General features: G+C 37.3%; 3 protein-coding genes across 4 annotated transcripts; 2 read left to right on the plus strand and 1 right to left on the minus strand.

Moving 5' to 3' along the window:
* Positions 1-1,316: 1,316 nt before the first annotated feature.
* Positions 1,317-2,682, minus strand: slv (saliva). Its single transcript, XM_065225912.1, has 5 exons — positions 2,394-2,682; positions 2,253-2,330; positions 1,939-2,165; positions 1,700-1,875; positions 1,317-1,647 (listed from the first exon to the last, which is right to left on the minus strand). Exons 1-5 carry the CDS (start codon positions 2,477-2,479, stop codon positions 1,516-1,518), a joined length of 699 nt encoding a protein of 232 aa, XP_065081984.1. The 5' UTR covers positions 2,480-2,682; the 3' UTR covers positions 1,317-1,515.
* Positions 2,683-9,073: 6,391 nt separating this feature from the next.
* On the plus strand, positions 9,074-18,818 carry LOC135704440 (solute carrier family 2, facilitated glucose transporter member 1-like). 2 transcript variants are annotated; one of them, XM_065225904.1, is made up of 7 exons: positions 9,074-9,579; positions 13,570-13,674; positions 13,745-13,905; positions 13,963-14,596; positions 14,653-14,865; positions 18,243-18,345; positions 18,405-18,818. In XM_065225904.1, the coding sequence occupies exons 1-7, from the start codon at positions 9,493-9,495 to the stop codon at positions 18,668-18,670; spliced, it is 1,569 nt and encodes a 522-aa protein (XP_065081976.1). In that variant the 5' UTR covers positions 9,074-9,492; the 3' UTR covers positions 18,671-18,818. The 2 variants fall into 2 exon arrangements, with proteins under 2 accessions (XP_065081976.1, XP_065081977.1); XM_065225905.1 differs by lacking the exon at positions 9,074-9,579 and adding an exon at positions 10,326-10,472.
* Positions 18,819-19,034: 216 nt separating this feature from the next.
* LOC135704441 (solute carrier family 2, facilitated glucose transporter member 3-like) lies at positions 19,035-20,871 on the plus strand. The gene is made up of 6 exons (XM_065225906.1): positions 19,035-19,086; positions 19,144-19,409; positions 19,466-20,108; positions 20,160-20,372; positions 20,442-20,544; positions 20,607-20,871. Exons 1-6 carry the CDS (start codon positions 19,069-19,071, stop codon positions 20,858-20,860), a joined length of 1,497 nt encoding a protein of 498 aa, XP_065081978.1. The 5' UTR covers positions 19,035-19,068; the 3' UTR covers positions 20,861-20,871.
* The last annotated feature ends 90 nt before the right edge of the window (positions 20,872-20,961 follow it).

Below are 20,961 nucleotides of genomic sequence, written 5' to 3' on the forward strand. Positions count from 1 at the left end.
GAGGCATTATAATAGCACAAACGAAGTGACAGACGGAGCGGCTCGAAAACTTTGGTGACTAACCTGCTATTTCAATTTTTCAGTGTACCACATGGCAACACCACTATTACCATAGAGGTAACTCTAAGACTAGAAGGTCCCGAAATAACGTGCTCAACTTTTTGGGTCAGCTCTGGTACTCTCTTCGGTCCCAAGCTAATCGATTCACCCCTCGAAACATAAGAAAAACCAATAACCCCTCATTTTATCTGTCAAACTCAGGAGGCTGGCAACCCCATATCAATCCTATACGTTTGACAGTAGGCAACATCACGGGCCTTATTTAAATACGGCCCGCTTGACATATACATGGTAGAAAGGGACGGAAAATAGCGTCATAAGTAGAAAGACAAGAGCAGATGATAGCAACAAAAACATGGCCGCCAGTCAGGCCCCTGGTCAAAATTTCATAGCGAATCAAAACAAACATTGCGTAGTACTAGAATTTCGACTACAATGGGGTACGCTAATCATTTGCTTGGGACCAATAGGCTAGTCAAGTAGTGAGCCAATTTAAAATCGTTAGTTTCGTATTGATTGTTGCTACTACTGGATTGTACCATAGAGGTAACTCTAAGACCACTGGGTCCCGAAGAAAATCATTATTATTTTTGGCTCACTCAGTACCAGAACAACGGTCCCAAGCAGTCCCAAGCTATTTCACTCACCCCTGCATGTTCTGCATGAATCCACACACCCCTGATGTTATCTGTCAAACTTTCATAGCGAATCAAAACAAACATAGTGTAGTAATAGAATTTCAACTAGAATAGGGTACGTTAATCGTTTGCTTGGGACCAATAGGCTACTAAAGTGGTGAGCCAATTTAAAATCGTTAGTTTCGTATTGATTGTTGATTGTACCACATGGCAACACTACTACCACAAACGAAGTGACAGACGACTAACTGGCGAAGAAATCCATTAAAATAATGTGGTTCACTGTAATAGAATTTTCTTGGAAGCTTGTGCCATCATCCACCAGATGGGTTAGTTTTTTTGTTTTGATTTGAACAAAGTTGATTTTGTGTAGAATGATTCTTTGACAGTGTGCAAAGAGTGCGTATCATTTTGTCATTTTTTTATGCATTTCAGTTTTGAGTAGAGTGAAAGAGATAGAACCAAAACATTCTAGTACATTTGGTGAAAATGCTAGTTCAATCCTGCTTATACTGCATTTGTTTATTTTTGTGGCCATAAAAATGACATGAGATGTTCGAAGCAAGAAAACAGACATTTTCGAAGCAAGAAAACAAAATTCAACAATTTTGATTAGATGAATGGTAACTTTGAATAGCTTACTGCAACGGATGAAAAAAGCCTCATGGAAGCTAGCAGTCATAAGTTTATTTTCATTTCAATACTTCAAAACTTACATCTAAAGGATGAAACACGAATACCTTTGGAAATACTTATCCCAAAAGTTGATAGCAATCTGGTCAATCGTATATGACCTGCTTGGTTTAACCAAATATTTTCAAAGGATGTTGGCATCTGAACGTAATGGTTGGTATGATGGTCCCCCATCAGAGTTCGGTTTTCTATTAGGATATATCACATACAACAGCAGTTGAATGGAAGATAAGATGCATCCCAAAAGATTTGGAACCTAAAAAAAAACATTTTAATTTAAAATAATCATTCAAACAAGAATGGAATACCTGGATGAAATTATCTTCTATCAGCAGTCCATAGAGAAACCATTGCAGGGATACGAAAAACGACGCAATGATAATGGGAAAAGGGAGACTTTCAGTGTTCTTAGTTCGTATCACTTGTTTCAATACTGACAGTGGTGATGCGAAAAACAATACACCAACACAACAACAGATCAGTCCTGGAATTAGTGAATATTAAAGTTAAACAAGAAATACAAAGTCTACAACAATAAAATTCTCGCCTATGACCCGCAGAGCTTTTTCAGTATCTAATTCGTATTTAGTGTATACAGTACATGCCAATATGAAGCATGAAACTGCCAAAAATTGCCGTACCACTGTTCGTTTGTTCACCGAAAATGTGAAGTAAATAATAATATAAGAGAAAAACAATGCTGATCCAATCGTGTTGACGAATATTATCGTATGCTCTTGCGATAGTAATCCGTATTTCAGCCACAGAGAGCACCTAGAAAACAATTTTTAGTTGAGTCATAAATTGCACATGTTCATTTCACCTCGTACACATTTTAGTTAAACACAAAACATTACTTACGACAGAAATCCAGAAACGAAAGGAACTGCAGATGTCTCTCCAGTAGACTTTTTTCTAATATATCGGTGGCATATCACGCTGAAATAAAATGATAAGAATTTTAAATGTTCATGTTCGCTGCTGATAAAACAACAATCTTACGATCCCGTTAAAAACTGTAATACTGTCGATATAGTGGCCGAGGATGCCAAGATATCTTTGAACGAGAGGTCTTCAAACAATGTCATTTCTGTCGTCACTGAATGCTTTCAGGGCGGAACATCCAGTAAAATACTAGCAAATTATTTTTAATGTCCGACAAATAATCAGTCAACGAAAATTGCCATCAAAGTAGGCCTTGTACGTTGGCACTTTTTTATAATCACATTTGATATGTTATCCAAGCCGACTGCGACGTGAACCAAGTATACGAGTTGTGTTTACAATCACAGCTGTTGGGAACGTACGACGAATTTGTCAGATTCTCATGTATAGGTATTGTAAATGTACGTTTGTATGAGTTAAATACATTATGGAAGATTTATTTCTGAACGGTATGTTTTGAAATTACTGCTTTTCCATCTTGAAATGATAATTTGATTTATTCATTGATTTAAATCTTTTTGCTGCAAGCATTAAAATGGGCTGCCAATTTTTTCGACAATTTTTATTGTATTCAATTGGGTGCGGAATTCACACTAGTAAAGTTGAATTAAATTGAAGAATTCGATACTTATCAAAATGTACCTTAAACGAGGAGGGTGACTCTATCTACGATACATGCGGAGACGAGCCAGCCAACGGCTGAAAGTCTCCTTAATAAAGATATAAAAAAAAAAATATATCTACGATACAGGAATGATTTTTTGTTGTGGTTAGCTGAGTATTTGGATAGATAGAAGATTGACGACAATTCTGGAGATTTCCTGCAAAAAGATGATGCACGATGCAAGTAGATGCGAGAAATGAAAGAAAATATTCGCTAGTGTGAGATTTTTCAAGCATCGTGAACTGCGATTTGGATGTGACGCACTCTCGTCCTTATAGTACGTTCAGACTACAGAGTTATAACACGCAAAGCAAAAGTGTGAATAATTTAATACAATACAAGCGTGAAACGTATTAATTAAAGATAGGGGAAATGTCTCTAATGTTGGCCTATGGATCTAAGATTGGGTCCATCGCTAAAAATCTGCTGTTTATCAATTTTATCTAGATGATGAACGCGTTATTGGGACGTTACTAATGGATATTTTTGGTTGCTATTGAAAATTTAGTCATTGCTGAATTTATGTGTGGGCCCAAATTGGGGACACTTAGGCCGACACTACCTGCATTTCCTCTACATCCTTAAAAATGTTCAGAGAAATCATCTTGTTTGTGTTCATTAACTATAATGGTTTGAAATTTTGCTCAATCTTCTAATTGGTTTAAAATGATCTGCGTATGTATGAAGTAAAGAGCAGCAAATGAAAGGTTCACATTTTAACCTAGTATAAAAGCGACATCTGCACGTCGTTTGAAAATGACATTGTCCATAATCATCACAGCAGCTCTATCTACACATCAAATAATTTTCGTTGGTGTAGATGCAGCTTAGTAATTGGGTTGTTTAGGGGTATTGACCCTAATAAAAATTGTATGGTTAATTTGCTTAACGACGTGTTCTGGGTATCATCCAAACCATTTGTGGAATAGTTCAATGATTTGGGTTATCGTTCGTTTATGGTTATTTTTTATTAGGGGAGGCAAATACATGTTCGTAAACAGCATAAAAAAGGAACCTAAATCCAAAATTTTATCAATTTTGGTGCACTGGAACTATTTTAAACAAGTACGATTACATTAGCAAAAATCACCTTATTAGCGCCCCTCAGTGTCACTTTGTATGGGAGCGAGCTGTCAGTTTGTTAGTTTAGTGTCAAACAGTGAAATTATTATTTTGCTTTAAATCTTGATTTAAAAATCAAGATGAATGTATGTGGGTTCGAAAAAAATATCGCTGTGCTCAGAAAACGAAGCTCTTTCGGATGATGTATAAAAAACAATACATTTTTCAAAATTAAAGAACCGAATTGTAAAATATGAATACAATAATATTTTATTAAAAAAATACAATAATATTTTATTAAAAAAAGAAATGCCATCAACAAAAATAAGTAGCGGCACCAGAGGTGTAATGGTAAGCGTGATTACCTCTCACCCCAGCAGGCCTGGGTTCAATCCCAGTCAACGCTGCCGGGATGTTCTGAGGCATAACATCTCTGATCGCGCCGAGGATCACGCCTTCCTTCGGAAGGGAAGTGAAGCCATTGGTCCCCGGTTCATGAGTTGATGGGTCGATAGGTAGGGTCCAGGTCTGGGAGCTTCCTCCCTGGCGTCGGTAGCATTGGTGCTCAGCACGGAAAACAAATCAAGGGAGGAAAAACAAAAATCAGTATATAAACTAAACTAAAACTAAAAGCTATAAAAAAAGGTATATATCACCTACCCTCTAGCATGTCCATCGTTGCGCACTGTCCAGTTTGGACCGTAGTTCCTCCATTTTCCTGCGGTTCTTCACTGAAAATTTAGCAAATGGTGTGCGTCAGAAAAGCAGGATGCAGCGAAGTTTGAAGTTTTTTTTTTACACATTAATGAGTATAAATATACACATTTTTTGACTGGTACCAAATACTTCGCTGGTACTACATTCTTAAAATGTGTATTTTTTTACACATTTAAGGGTCTTAAAATTTACACATTTTTTGACAGCTGCATATAAATATAAAAAAATGTGTATTTTTTTACTCATTTATGTGTTTACGCTGGTTACCGTGTAGGAGTGAGCTGTCAACGAATAGATCTAGCACAGACAAACAGACGTAACTCTTTGAGTAAAATTATCTTAAAATCATGGTGCCACCAAACATAGGACTGCAGTAACGACATCTTGCGGGCTTCTCGCGGAAAACAAGCATGCTCGCTGATTCGCAAAAAATGTTGCATGCAAGAAAAACCGAATATATAGAAACGTCAAAGTGATCCGATGTCAGCGCTGCGGCGAGTAGTTCGCGGAAACGATAACATTCAAACCAGTCGTTAAATGCGCAAACGATAATCCAGAATGAAGAGCTACGGCTGTATGTCTATGGGATCAAAAAAATATCGTGGTGCTCAGAAAACAAAGCTCTTTCAGATGATGTAGAAAGACCGGTATGTTTTTTTTTCGAAATTAAACAACCCAATTGAACCTCTCTTGTCACCATCACATTATTGCCCCGAAATTGGGTTGTTTAACTTCAAAAAAATATACCGATTTTTATACACTATCTGATAGAGTTTTGTTTTCTGAGCACTACGATATTTTTAACGATCCTGTAGACATTCATCTTGATTTTTAAATCAAGATTTATATTATTGATCGTTGACACTAAATCCACCGACAAACCGACATGAATGACAGCAAAACATGAAACATGAATAGCAAAAACAATAAAATTTCTGACCAAAGCACACTACTGACATCTGGCTCCGTGTTCGCGGGAAATATTTCGCTTAGCCATGAACGCGCATGCAAAAGTTATGAATTGGTTCGTGTCTGATCTATTCTGGACAAATTATTTTTATCTAGATCAAAAAGCCCTATGGTTTTGACAGTTCGGATCACTGCACATTTAAATCGGCCGTTTACGATTTTCGGGCATAAGTCAGAATTAAGTGTCATGTCGGTTTATCGGTGCTAAATCCACAGACAAACAGACATAACGCATTGAATATTTCTCACCGTAAAACATCGTCGCTTAAACATTACCGCCATTTGTTGAGTATACTGTGATGGGTAGTATAATGAACAGATGGCGGTAGTGTGTAAACGTCAAACGCAAGGGAATTGACTATGCGCGCCACAGGTGGCGGTACTACCAACTACGATATTTTTAAATTGACCATTAAATACTTGTTCGATGAACAACTTGCGCGTGTTATGTCTGTTTGTCTGTGCAACAAGTCTGTACAAGTCTGAAAATATACGCAGTAAAAATAAAAATATGTTTATTGATTCAATATTTAATAATTTGCGATTATTTTTATGTTTTGTTTTCTATTTGTAACAAACAGAATTACAATTGAATTAAAAAAAAAACTTTCTGAGGCATAAAATCTCTCCGGTTCATGATTTGATGGATCGATAGGTAGGATCCAGCTGTGGGAGCGGCCTTCATGGCGTCGGGAGCATTGGTACTCAGTACTGAAAATAAGATCGACGGAAAAAATCAAGGAAAAAAGAAAAACTGTTTATATTTTGTAACTGCAGCATACTTACTTACCTCTAGAGCTGAATCAAACGATAAAATTTTTGTTATTGTTTACATTTTCGTCCGGGTGAAAACGAGGGAATGGTTGGTAGTTGTTTTTGCATTCATGAACTATTATTGGCTTAAAAAAAGAATATTGTTATTTTTACAATAGTTGCAGTTGAAGAATGGCTTATTAAAACAAAAAGAATCTTATTTTGAATTTGTTTGAATAAGTATTATCGAAACAATAAAATGCAATATAATTTCAACCGGAATTGTTTGTTTAAATACAAATAAAGTTTTTTTTTTTGGTCCAATGCAAACAATTTTATGTCCGTGTTGTAAGGTGAAAACATGCGTGCAGCAAAACTAACCGACGGAAAAGGGTTCAATTGTAACTTTAATTATAATAAATATTTTTCTAATCTCATTAGATATAAAAATAGTCACAAATATTAACTAGCTATTGCAGCTTCACGAAATACTTCATTTGATATTTTTTGGATACAATTAAAAAAGGGTTACCACTTTTTTCGTGTACAGAAGTCTGTATATATGGCAACGTTGGTAAGAACACCGTGAGAATGAAAGAGTCGACTACATTCCTTCTGCCACACCTATATTAACGCACACAGTTCCTGCGCTGACTGTTCCTTACTTTCTCACTCTAATCAAAATTACTTTCGAGTAGTGAGAAAACAGCACCCCGTCAACGCGAGCGAGAACGAGAGTTTCCAGATCATTGCACACAAAACCAACTTGAATTAATTCAAAACAAAAATACTAACGAACCTAGAGATGAGGTGCGGAAGGTGGACTTAAATTCTATTACAGAGAACCACATTATTTTAATTAATTTCTTCGGAGAAAGTCGTCTGAAACTTCGTTTGTGCTAATACTAACGGTGGTAGAGAACTATATGCTTGGGCCTATTGTGTTACCTGACTTATAACGAATATACGTTGTATACGAGTACCCCGAACACAACGTATGACTCGTCTAATTTTGCATAGCATTTGTAATGTATGTCAGGTAACATAGTAGGTGTTCTAAATTGTTTGAAAAGCTAGTATAGCTTAATACCCCTTACAGACTATGGCTTATATCATGTAATATAGGCTGTCTTGCAATGATAGCATATATCAAGAACAACATGTTAAAAAGGGCATACAAGCTTTTTGTAAACAAACCTTGTTATGCCCTTTTCTCGCCACCCATATGATACAAACGCAAACCATCATCATCACCGGGTAGAGGAAACTATGCTCTTCCCGATGATGTTGTTGGTTTGCGTGGGTGACCCTCGGTTTGCGAGAAAAAGGCCTACAAAGGTTTGTTTACAAAAAGCTTGTATGCCCTTTTCACATGTGGCTCTTGATATTTCATGATACAAGCAATAGTCTGTACGGGGTACAATTTATTTTTTGACACATTCACTGATATTACATATTTTTCCCTTAAAGCTTATAAAATTTCAAATATAATAGTCCACTAGTGATTGAGTACTAGACTCCCGAAAATGTTATTTTAAAAAACTGGAAATGACGGTATTGTTACACACAGTGCTGCAAAATCTCGACACTATACGGCGATATTCAAAATTCTGCTGTGGTTACTCATTTTAGCTAACAGTCATCGTCAAAGCAAACCACTCGACAAATCATGTTAATTGTCATTGACCATGCTGTCAATGACGAAGATATGCAGATTTTTTATTGGCTAAATTGGAAACGAAATTAAATTACTTGAGCAGATCAACTACATGGAGCCGTTAAGGGAACAAGCATTTACGTACTGAACTGCTTGGATAACAATAATGTGACTCAGAATGCACGAAATAACATCTTTTTGTTACCAGGTGAATCTTTGTCATTGACGAAAAAATAAATGAGATTTTGAGGATTAAGTCTATCAGTGAATATGTTTAAAACAATGTTGTCAATGTCACGTGAAGCTCTGTCAATGACAATGACAAACCTAAGCACTGGCTACATGACCAACACAGTGCCAACATTTCAAAGGGGCGTAATTGCATTTGTAAATAATGGCTTTAGTCATCGATTTCTCGCGAATGAAAGCACACTCATGAAAATGAATAACACCAGCATGCAGAGGTATGTTTCCTGTATCAGCTAGCATTTGTAATTTGAAGGGGTGGGTTTTCATTTGCGAGAAATCGACGTCTAAAGCCATTGTTTACAAAAACAATTATGCCCCTTTGAAATGTTGGCACTGAACAGTTAAATAAAATGTTGAGGAAGTAACTTTTCTATTCGTATATCATTTAAATTTTCTAACGATAGTTTCATTCTTCTTTCAGATTAAAAACTTACTGAATACAGCATTAGGGATAGGTATATTTTGTTATAGAATTAGTTTGGCTTCATTTTCAAAGCTGGTACATTCCAATATCCAATCAGTGCAAGACAACCCTGGGGCAACAAATATATATATGCCAAGCCTGTTTGAATGTGTAAGAGAAAGGCCATAAAGTAGTGTACACAAAAAGCATACCGATGTGGACAGGCAATATGAATATCAACACATGTACCTATTATGGCATTGGTACTGGCAGATTCGGACTGTCTGTCAGTTGTGAAAGTGGCATGTTTTGCTAAGGCACAACTAGCCACAGCTACTTTTCATTCAATTCCGTCCTTTGGAAAAAAAAATAATTTTATCAACAATGTATATTTGATAAAGCAAGGATTAAATGTTATCAATATTATTTTTATTTATTTTTTATGCAATACTCAAGTGAGATTTCTGTAACATCTAATTACTTTGCACGATTTGTTCGTAGTTGCTAGTGTTATGCAAAGCTCAAACCTATCATTACATTACGTAGAATTTTTCTTTAATGGATACGATTATGAGAGTGATATGAAGGATTGACGTGCAGTAAAAGTCAAGCAACGCCGAAAAGTGGTACAGCTACGTAGAAATATTCCTAGACACGCAATTTTTACGTCCTACAACAGGAGATGGACACCAACGATCATTCAGAATCGATAATTCTCTATACACCGGAGAGTAGCGCAAAAATTGTCAGCGCACAACGACAAAGAACCGTAAGTAAAGTTTTATTTTCGGGAAGTGATACCACTTAACGTAGCTGCCCTTCAAACTAGACAGCCGAGAGAAACATGGCAAAGCGCAACGGTGTATAGTAATGAGTAATGAATGAAATAATTGCTTAAGAAAAACTTGTCCAGTGAAACTCGTTTGCATCCTAGAACGTAAAGCATTACTCGCTTCCAAGCTGACATCGAAATGCGGTAGAAGCGATAGCTCAAACCAAGCCTGTTTGCCAGAGACTGGCTCCTAAACCTATCCGTAGACAAGTTTACTTTGCAGTTAGCAGATGGTCGTTTGGGTTTGAAGCATCTAAGAATGGATGTCAATTAACACGCAAATGAGAAAAGTGGGTACCTAGATGATTCACGTGCGAACAAGTTCAAACGCATGAGAAAGATGCGATATGACAGAGACTGTCTTTGGCGCCTTTTCAAACTTTTAAATTGTGGAAACATAAAATAGGATCGATTTATCAGTAACACTTAATTATTGTCTCCGGTGATAACATGACCAATTGTAAGAGCAAAGATGCTTAGTCGAAGTCTCATAATCAGTGGCATTGGCCATGCCCACAAATTCGATAAGAGATTTGCTGACCCGTGATCACAACCGCCAATTATGTACGCTTTGGTTTTCAGTATACGCTCTAAAAGTAGGTAAGAAATCGTTCCCTAATTGCTCACTGGACTCATATCTCTAACAAAACACGGCGAGGTCCGATTGGCTCTATTGACTTCAGTAATTGCTAGTAATCGGTCTCGAACGGGTGTTCAATGCGGAGTATGGAGTTGGCTTAAATCTACTTCAGAAGCTGTTAATTTTTACGCGTATATCAAGAGCAAAGGAGTGTGTTCCCTCAACAATGGACAAGACTACTGCTAAGGAAGTATGTATTGATACCTAATTAAGATGTGTGTTATCCAGAATATGCAACTGCTATATATTTGCAGTCTGGAATGAAAAGAACATTATTCCTATTACGATGCTTCATTATCGCTGCGTCCATTTGAAGTACCTTATATCATTTGCCGTGAGTTTATTATGAGATTAAATTGATAAGTGATATTAGTTTGTGTGCAACACAAATTTTTAATATAAACATTAAACTGAATTCTTTCACCTTCAACATGTTGAAACCTGGCTATATTTCAGGAAATGTCCTTGAAATATGTGAAACACTGAAAATTAATGTTTTTTATTATATTTCTTAAACTTTACTTAAAAATCGTTGTTTACGGAAACAGTTACAACATTTATAAGCTACCGATAAAAACTGTGGCAGTGCTTCAAAGAACATTAAGTCCCAGTGTGATTGGATTGGATAGGATTTCTTTAGGCTGTGAACCATTTGCCGAGTTAAATTTAACTCGTGGTTAACCAGTGACAAATGACATTTCGAAAGTTATTTCTTATGTTCGAAAATCCCTGTGTTACCAATCGATCGGTTTTCGAGCAGAACTCAGCCACGGTTGTCAAAATTTAACTTCTTGTCTGTCAGAAATAACCACGCTAGCAGGGCTAATCGATAACCAATTTTAACCAAAAGTTAAAAAATCCGCCAAATGGTTCAGAGCCTAAAAAGACTTTCCGATAAGTCCCAGTGGGACGATATAAGTCAAAGAAGTAGCAGGAACACTGGGCTATGTTTGTTAATGCTTAGGGAAAATGATGTTCATTGGACGGACTACCCAAGTAATTAAATGTTGCACTCTATTTGCATACCAAAAAATGATATAATGCTTAATAAACGCTATATGGTAATATAGAGCTGATATAATGCTTAAAAGGCGAAATACTAGTATGGTAGCTTATTACAAATCAAGCTGAACATTGCATTAGGTCCTCCTAAGTAACATTGATCGATTCTTTTCGTCGATTTTCTCTTTCGTTAATAACTTTAGCACATAACTGTTTCTTGTTGTGTTTGTCGTATCAATATGCTGGATAAAAGCTTCTTTTATCGATCTGTGTGCTGAAACTACCTGAGAATGTCTTTACATGGCCGTGGGGATACAAATAGAAAGTTGATGAAGAGAATCTGTCAATGTTACTTAGGACCTAATGCAATGTTCAGCTTGAAATACTACTCATGTATAAGAAACGTAAAATAATTTCGCACATACGCCCGAGCGAAATTTTTCTCTCTTTTTTTATTGCAAAACATTGAGCTATTTGACCAAACAAATGTCGCCCATCGTATCCAGAGCAAAAGCAAATGGAACAACATAACCCTAATAAAATTGTTATGGTTATTTTGCTTAACGACGTGTTCTGGGTATCTTCCAAACCATTTGTGGAAAAGTTCAATTATTTGGGTTATCGTTCGTATATGGTTATTTTTTATTAGGGAAGATAATTGATATTTGTTTAGTATGTACAAATGCCAGCATCATTTATGTTTAATTACTTTGCTATTATTCTTTGATGAATGTTATAAAAATTACCTGTGTTAAGATTTGAACCGGCACATTCTGGAGCAACAAGCATCTGCCTATGCTCCCTAGTCTATAGACGGTGTTGAACAGACATAACACTCGCAAGTTGTTCATCGAACAAGCATTTAACAGTCAAATAGCGAAAATAGCAAAGATTTGACAGGCGTGATTTTTACTGGAGCGTTCAGTAATAATTACTAAACTCCTGTATTTTTACATTTTTCGTCAGTTTTCATACATTTGTCACTGAAAATCTGTAAAACTTTTACTGTAAAGTTGAGATTAAATGACATTTCATTGTTTACAAAGTAAAATAAATGCAAATTTTCAGTTATATTCTGATAGCAATTACCGAAAACTTGTAGTTATTTGACAGACAAAGGAAAATTAAAGCAATTTTACAAATCACTCGGTAGAAATGATTTTTACAGATCAAAACCGTAAAAATATACCGAACATCAAAACTAGAATTTGGTGTGTATTCTACAGCTGTCAAACCCCTGGCATTGCACAGCAAAAAATTCTGAATTATAATTGTGATGTAAACATTCATTCACGTTAACTAGTATTTCATTTCACGCAAACGAGCAACTTGTAAGCAATTTTGTTTACAAATATGGGCTTTTGTATACAATATTTACAACATTCCATGAAATGTCTCAGAACTTTACACGATTTATAATGTAAATTTAGATGAGATGTGACGCTCCTTTTATGTGCATCATATTGAACAGAAATTTACACTACTTTTTCGAACTGTGTGGGTTTCATCTTGCATTTCTTTGATTGTGACGTTGTGGTACCTATGGGATTTGAAGTTTTGGTACTGAGGCATATATTGTTAGTTAGTTAGTTATCTTTATTAAGGAGACTTTCAACCGAACGCTGGTTCGTCTCCGGTCCAGGCATATTTTGATTCAATGGAAAAATATCAAGTTGCTTCGATATCCCATCAACGTGAAGGTTTCAAAATGAGGTTCAGTAATAGCCCCTGGGTAAAACCGCTAAAAAAAACTGAACTGAAATGTTGTATTCACAAAGTAGGTCTTGAATAGCAGAGCAACTTTGTTGACGACATAAAATTGCTACGACGTCACCCCGAGAAGCTATTCATTTTGTCCAGTTAGATAACATAATTGACCCACTGTCCAATGCTTATAATTTCGGTCTTCGTACACATTTTTTTTTTTTTTCCTTTGGTTTGTTTTTTCCGTCGATCTTGTTTTCCGTGCTGAGCACCAATGCTACCGACGTGCCAGGAAGGCAGCTCCCACACCTGGACCCTACCTATCGACCCATCAACTCATGAACCGGGGACCAACGGCTTTACTTCCCTCCCATCCGAAGGAAGGCGTGATCAGAGATGTTATGCCTCAGAACATCCCGGCGGCGCCGACTGGGATTGAACCCAGGCCTGCTGGGGTGAGAGGTAATCACGCTTACCACTACACCACCGGCGCCGTTGGTCTTCGTACACATTTATCGATGATTTTGCCTTTTAAAGTATCCTTAAGTTTTGTTATGTTCATACACCACGTATATTTACAGGAAGCAAAATGGACGTTCTGGTTGTTGACGGCAGGCATTTCTACTACTTTTGGAGCAGCAATTCCTACAGGGTACAATATTGGAGTCATCAATGCACCAGCTAACGTAAGAATCTTAGAGAAAAATAAACGTCATTTGATGTCTAGATGTTTTATTCTGTCTAATTTCGTTACAGTTCATCAAAGAGTGGTGCAATGAGACGATTTTTGAAACATATGGAACAGTACTCAGCGTTGGTGCATTGGATACATTTTGGGCAGTAGTTGTTTCAATATTTTTAATTGGTGGAGTCATAGGTTCTCTGGGAGGAGCATGGGTAGCTGACAAGCTAGGACGGTATGTTTTAGTGTGACTTAATTTATAATTGCATGAAATTAAATTCTTTCTCTACAGCAAAAGATCATACCTGACATGCGGAGTACTCCTCGTTTTAGGCGGAGTGTGTTTTCAATTTTGTAGAGCAGTGGGATCAGTTGAACTGCTTCTTCTGGGGCGGGTTCTAGTCGGTTTAGCTGCCGGTCTCACTACAAGTACTGTTCCAATGTACTTAACCGAGCTGGCGCCAATTGAGCTACGTGGTGCCCTTGGTGTATTTTGCTCAATGGGTGTAACAGGCGGTGTTGTAGTAGGACAAGTGATGAGTTTAGAGGACATCTTTGGTACCGACGAGCTGTGGCAGTTTGCACTTAGCTTCTATGTAATACTAGTAATAATATGTTTTGTACCATATCACTGGCTTCCGGAGAGTCCAAAGTACTTATATGTGATGAAACAGAGGAGGGATGAGGCAATTAATGAAATCAAGAGATTAAGAGGAAAGGACGCGAAAGACGACTATGTTAAGCAACAAATAGAAGCAATGCGAAGTGAAGATACCCAAAATAGCATAAACGACGACGAAGAGACTCAACGAAGCAAACCAAAGCAACGATCCTTGTGGTCTGTGCTGACCGATCCTAAATTGACACTGCCACTGCTATTAGTTTGTGCCTTACAAGGAGGACAACAGTTATCCGGGATTAATGCGGTTCGTAGCAAGACTGCAAAATGAAATTTTTTTTTTATCCTTTTCTTCATTTGTAGGTATTTTTCTACTCCGTATCAATTTTTGAATCGGTGGGGCTTAGCTCAACAGACGCAAAATTTGCCAATCTTGGAGCAGGTTGTTTGAATCTATTCGTTGCCTTCTTTACGCCTGTTTTGATGGGAAAGTTCAACCGCCGTTTACTGGCTCTGCTATCCTGTTCCATGTGTGCGGTGTTTTTGTTTGGTTTGACCTTCGTTGTGTATTTCATAGTAAGTATTTCTCTCTTTTCTTTCAGGCTGTGCAATATGACTTAGTTCAAACATTTGTTGTATGTTTAACCACAGAGAACAGACATCCAAGTTAAATTCCTAAAGTGTGTAAGAAATTTAACTACTATTTTGAATAGACATTTGAAACTAGCAATATCGTGGTGGCGCTAGTGTTGCTGCCCATCGACGTTGATGACCAGCAGACGTCATCTTAACATAAATGTCAAAATTGTTGTGAGCAAAACATTGTTTGTTTAAAACTGATCAAAACATGGTCGGAAGTTCGAGTTTCAATGGTGCGCAAATAAACAAGGTGCGAAACATCTTTTCACAGTTTTCCTAAGGATGCTAAATTTCCCGAACTACAGGAGATTTTCTTCTCACGTGGAGTCCAAGCGCTTGCAACGAAAAATTTATGTTCCGACCACTTCCCCCCGGAGGCTTTTCGGCTCACTGAATCATTTGAAGATACGCCGCCAGTGAACTAAAAAAGTCAGTTTTGCTCCTGACTACTATGCACAGTTAAATTTGGAACGAAAAACGGTTGTAGATCTACAGGAAAATATAAAAAGCTTAGTTCTTTATTCGAAGATAATGGTTCCGCAGAGACTCGATTGATTTCCGTTGTTTTGTCTTGTTTGCTTTGAACTGATTTGACAGTTCATTTTGATACACGGTCAATGAGATCAACCCAAATTTTAGTTCAGTTAACTCATTAATCGCAAAAAGTGATAACTCGAGTTGCAACATTCCGTATGGCGGCGCTAGCGTTTCTAACGTATTTTTATTTGAATTCTAACACATAATTTTTCGAAAAATTTGTTTAAGCTTGGATGTCTGTTCTCTGTGTTTTAACCACAGACAAACAGACATAACACTCGCAAGTTGTTCATCGAACTAGCATTTAACGGACAATTTAAAAGTATCGTAGTTGGTAGTACCGCTACCTGTGGCGCGCATAGTCAATTCCCTCACGTTTGACGTTTACACACTACCGCCATCTGTTCAGTGTAGTGCCCACCACAGTGTACTCAACAGATGGCGATAATGTTTTAGCGACGATGTTTTACAGTGAGAAATATCCAATGTGTTATGTCTGTTTGTCTGTGGTTTAACTGTTCCATAAATTAATAAATAAATTGCAGTTTTATCAGAAAAGCATGTATTGAAATTTAACATGCGAAAAATGGTTTGGCGGGCCAGATCTCTCAGTTGAATACAATATTTGGTGTTTCTAATTGTTATTGCAGGAAATTAAAAATTCGATTCGTTTAGACAAAAATTGGTTAGATAGGGGTAAGAGGGGTATAGTGAGCATCCTGTGCACCAGCTTGAACTTCCGGCCGTTCGGAACAAATTGGTTGGTGATAGGATCAATATCATAATGATATTGAACCAACTACCAGTTGTTTTGTTTCATGCAGCTCGAGATCCAGAGCCAAACTGCGGGATGCTCACTATGCCCCACCTGTTCACTATGCCCCTCCTCCCCCTAATTTAATAGAAATTTTTGAAATTTTAAATTTATGGAACATTTTGAAGCGTAAAAATGTAATTCATAGGGTCTTACAAAATCATATGTCTAGATAGAGCAGGAATTAGAGCCTAACAGCTTTTGTAAACAATGACTTCTATCGATGATTTCTAGGAATTCAAGGCACGTCAATATGGTGAAAAATCCTGATTGTGAAAGTTTCTATAAAATTTTAGCCAAAATTTCGTTTTGTTGTAGGGTTTCCATACCGGTCCCTTAAAATATAAAATGGAGTTTTGATGAAATGAATCCAAAAAAATGTATAGAAGTGATTAGCTTAAATGTTGTCTCTTAATGCTTAAGGTTATAATTACTTTGATGCATTTTCGTAAAATTCAAATGCAGTTTTTTTTCGACGCATCATTTCAGATTGCAAAAGGCTCGCGTCATTCCATTTTTTTTTGCTTATATAGAAGTTTACTCACCATAATTCTATGAATTTGTGTTACTTGGGTTCTACGGTTTACTACCAGAGAAATCCGGAAGCTGATGTTTGATCTGGTGGGAACGAATGGTATCCTTCATCCGTTCAATAAACTGGTGAATTCAAATGAAATACACCTTATGTTTTCATTTCGCATGATTTTCAACGTTATTTTCTAGCGGCAATCTGCCAAAACGTTAACTTTTACTAGGGTGCTCATATTGTCCCGTAAGGCTTTAAATCGGAGTAAACACTGTAATGTTTTCAACATATTAATGTAATGAGTATATCATACGCCCATATTTCAAACACTGCAAATGTATATTATCAAACATATTCCAAATCATGAGTTGATTCTTGCATTTGCATTTAGGAACGTCTTCCATACTGGATCTGATAGATTCCTTCGTAATTCTTCAAGCTGTGTTTACTGCACTTGATATATGAATCACATTACTTAAGAGAAATAAGATAATTGGTTACAATCTAAGTTGTCTTAAATTTAATGACATAGGGGAAATGACGGCTTCGGCATGCCAGACTATTTTCGGCAACCCAAATTGAAACACTATTTTCACTGGATTTTCTTACGAAAACACTTCGCTGAATGCATGCAAACGATTCTTTATGCTTTCAGCTTCAATTTGACTATATTTTTACCACTGAGAAAAAGCAATCTAGCAAGGTTTTCTTGAAATGAAACACACGCACTACAAATTGTAGCTGATTTCGAGTTGCCGATAATAGAACAGCAGATTTACATGCAGTTCAAATGGAACGGTTGCCGAAGAAAAACTGGTTGCCGACAATACTCGCTCTCACTAGAGAAGATTGAAGCTTTGTAAAAGCGTTTCAAAACAGTTTTTGACAATTCTTTCGACTGAAATTGTTAGAGCAGCTGGCAGCAAAAGACTGTAAACAAACCAATACTGCATATGTGTGCGTTCCTTAGAGAAAAAAGCCTATAGAAAGAAGGTTGCTGCTTAGGTTGCCGAGAATACGTAAATTCCCCTACCATATTTCATTGTTTAAAAACATTATTGCTTCTTATTCTTTGGCTTTATTACGTCACCACTGGGAGTTTACGCAGGCTCTCAACACAGTTAGTAATTGAGAGCTTGTACCATTTTTGCAATAGTATTATTGTGTGGCAAGTACAATCATACTCTATGCCCAGGGAAGTCGAGAAACTTTTAAATCCGAAAAATCCTAGACCAGACCAAGAATCAAACCCAGCGGCCTCCAGTATAGGCTTGTTTTATAGCTGCGCTCTTATTGATAGAGCTAAGAGATGCCTAATTCTTGCATGTCTTTTAAAACTAATATCATTATATTCGGTCATTAATAAACGAATTGCGAATGCCTCAGCATAGGGAATTTGTATTATTTTACATCTAACAAATTTACTTTGCATTTCAGCATCAAGTGAGTTGGTTTTCATATGCTAGTATCATTACTATTCTACTGTATATATTATTCTACCAAATTGGCCTTGGACCTATACCGTACTTCATTGGATCAGGTAAGTGCTCCTAAATTTCCCCGCCCCATTATAATAAACTACAATTTATTTAATTCCAGAACTATTTGAGGTGGGTCCTCGTCCAGCGGCTATGGCAATGGGCAGCATAGCGTCATGGGGATGCAATTTTATTGTAGCCATGCTTTTCCCAACACTGCAGAGTGCTTGGGGAGCATTCGTCTTCCTACCGTTCACCGTAACCTGTGTGCTGTTAACGATATTACTTAAAATTTACTTGCCGGAAACCAGAGGACGGCACATTTCGTCAATTGCACCTCTCGTATCGAATGGCTTCCGATCAAAACCATTGGTGCCTTGGTCATAGACATTAGTTTAGTTCTCTTTTGCGCATAGTTTTTTCTATCGTTTTTTGCTCAATTTTAAAACGCCGACAATGCTAGTTCGATTTATGCGAACAAACACAACTCTAGAAATGAATTTGTTGAATAAACTTGTGCATCTCATTGCGGAAACCAACTCACATGTTTTATTTAATCCCGGGCGCACAATCGTAATACCAGAAGGCACAGTAGATTTACAACCGCTAAGCCCTTTGTGTACACTTCGGCACACCTATTGCACATATCGCTTCACCATTAATTGCCATTTAATCTATCAAACAAGTGATAAACAAAATGACCGCCTATATCGTATCCTATTCCACGAGATGATACATTTCTTGGCTGAATTTGCATGCCAATCACAGTTTGAAGCTCGTTCGAAATGGATCTCATGCTGCCGGTAAGTGACATTCTTACTATGTTAACCATCAAAGAATTGATCAATATTGATTAAAAGGATGCTGGTTGGACGACTTGTTTATTCATGCTGGCTGTGACAACTACACTTGGCGTATCGATTCCAGTTGGCATTAACATCGGTGTAATTAATGCTCCTTCAGGATACATCAAAGCATGGAGCAACCTAACAATTTTTGAGCTCTATGGTACGGTGCTGTCTCCTGGTAGCCTGGATACGTTTTTCTCCGTAGTCGTTTCCATTTTTTTGATCGGTGGAGTGGTAGGTTCCTTGGGCGGTGCAGTGATTGCTGACAAGTTCGGCAGGTTGTTGTGAAATATGTTTACCTTTTGCTATAATTCCAAATTTAAAAATGTTTCAGAAAAAAGTCTTATCTCTTATGCGGTATTTTACACACTGTGGGTGGATTCTGCTTCATTTTCTGTAGAGAACTTAAGTCAGTTGAACTGTTACTGCTAGGACGAATGCTTGTAGGTCTTGCGGCTGGCTTGACCACAGGAGTTCTACCCATGTATCTAGCTGAAGTATCCCCTACGAAACTGCGTGGGACTATAAGCACACTATGTGGATTAGGACTGACTGCAGGAGTGGTGGTTGGGCAAATCGTAAGCCTAGATCAAGTGCTCGGGACGAAAGATTCCTGGCAATATGGAATAAGCTGTTTTACAATACTTAACATCTTCTGCTATGTACCGTATGCTTGGTTGCCAGAAAGTCCCAAATATTTATACAGCGTCAAAGATGATCCAGACGAAGCCCTGAGAGCAATTCGAATCCTGTTTGGTCAGAACGCAATTGGAGATGATTATGTGAAGCTTCAGAGAGAAAACGCCGGAACAGCTAGTATATCTAGTAATTCAGAACAAAACCTGAAAATAGCTTTAGCAGACAGTAATCCAACGACACGCTCAATGTGGTCGGTCATAAATGATCCAACGCTGAGGTTACCTCTAATATTAGTGTGTGCTCTTCAAGGAGGTCAACAGCTGTCGGGAATTAATGCAGTAAGCCAATCGAGTTATGTTTCATTCCACATTTCTGACCGACCTTTCTAGGTTTTCTATTATTCAGTATCGATTTTTGAATCCGTCGGATTAAGTTCAATGAGTGCCAAATTTGCAAACTTAGGAGTAGGATGCCTTAACCTACTAGTAGGAGCATTAAGTCCCTATTTGATGGCGCACTTCAACAGGCGAACTCTTTGTTTGATATCTTGTTCCCTGTGTACATTGAACATGTTTGGAGTCGCAATGGTTATTCACTTTATAGTAAGTTGGAAGCAGAGTTAATATGTTTACTTGACCATTAACTAAATTATATGTCAACTTTTTCGATAGGATTTAGTATCTTGGTTCAACTACGCATGCATTATCGTCATTCTTTTATATATTATATTTTTCCAACTCGGTTTGGGACCGATTCCATTTTTCATTGGATCAGGTAATTAATTTTCACATCCTGCGTTATTCTGTTTCTAACCATCTTTTTCAAATTCCCTCTAGAACTATTCGAACTCTGCTCACGGCCATCCGCCATGGCACTGGGAAGCTTATCGTCATGGGGATGCAACTTTTTGGTAGGAATGTTTTTTCCTCATCTAACAAATGCATGGGGTGCCTTCGCTTTTTTACCCTGTTCAGTAACCTGTGTACTGTTGACTTTGCTGGTGCTTTTCTATTTACCCGAAACTCGAGGACGTAATGTATGCGACATCATGGTGCTAGTCTCAAAAGGATTCAAATCGAAAGTGGTATAGATAACAAATAAAAATAAATATCTTGTTCAAAGACCTTCCGTGTGAGAGAGGAACGGCTACTTTATACAACACAAATATTGGTGTATACTCAATAGCCTCAC

Source organism: Ochlerotatus camptorhynchus, unplaced genomic scaffold (assembly GCF_037179485.1).
Source record: "Ochlerotatus camptorhynchus isolate MF236.1 unplaced genomic scaffold, CSIRO-AGI_Acam_v1.1 ptg000240l, whole genome shotgun sequence".
Lineage (NCBI taxonomy): Eukaryota > Metazoa > Arthropoda > Insecta > Diptera > Culicidae > Ochlerotatus > Ochlerotatus camptorhynchus.

Bases quoted from the DNA above. Each gene is read 5' to 3' on its own strand.
- slv (XM_065225912.1), bottom strand. From the start codon at position 2,479: ATGACATTGTTTGAAGACCTCTCGTTCAAAGATATCTTGGCATCCTCG. The intron at 2,331-2,393 runs GTAAGATTGTTG...ATTTTATTTCAG, and splicing joins TTACAGTTTTTAACGGGATC to CGTGATATGCCACCGATATA. The intron at 1,876-1,938 runs GCGAGAATTTTA...CACTAATTCCAG, and splicing joins AAAAGCTCTGCGGGTCATAG to GACTGATCTGTTGTTGTGTT.
- LOC135704440 (XM_065225904.1), top strand. From the start codon at position 9,493: ATGGACACCAACGATCATTCAGAATCGATAATTCTCTATACACCGGAG. The intron at 13,675-13,744 runs GTAAGAATCTTA...ATTTCGTTACAG, and splicing joins TCATCAATGCACCAGCTAAC to TTCATCAAAGAGTGGTGCAA. The intron at 14,597-14,652 runs GTTCGTAGCAAG...CTTCATTTGTAG, and splicing joins AGTTATCCGGGATTAATGCG to GTATTTTTCTACTCCGTATC.
- LOC135704441 (XM_065225906.1), top strand. The intron at 19,410-19,465 runs GTTGTTGTGAAA...AAAATGTTTCAG, and splicing joins ATTGCTGACAAGTTCGGCAG to AAAAAAGTCTTATCTCTTAT. The intron at 20,545-20,606 runs GTAATTAATTTT...AATTCCCTCTAG, and splicing joins TCCATTTTTCATTGGATCAG to AACTATTCGAACTCTGCTCA.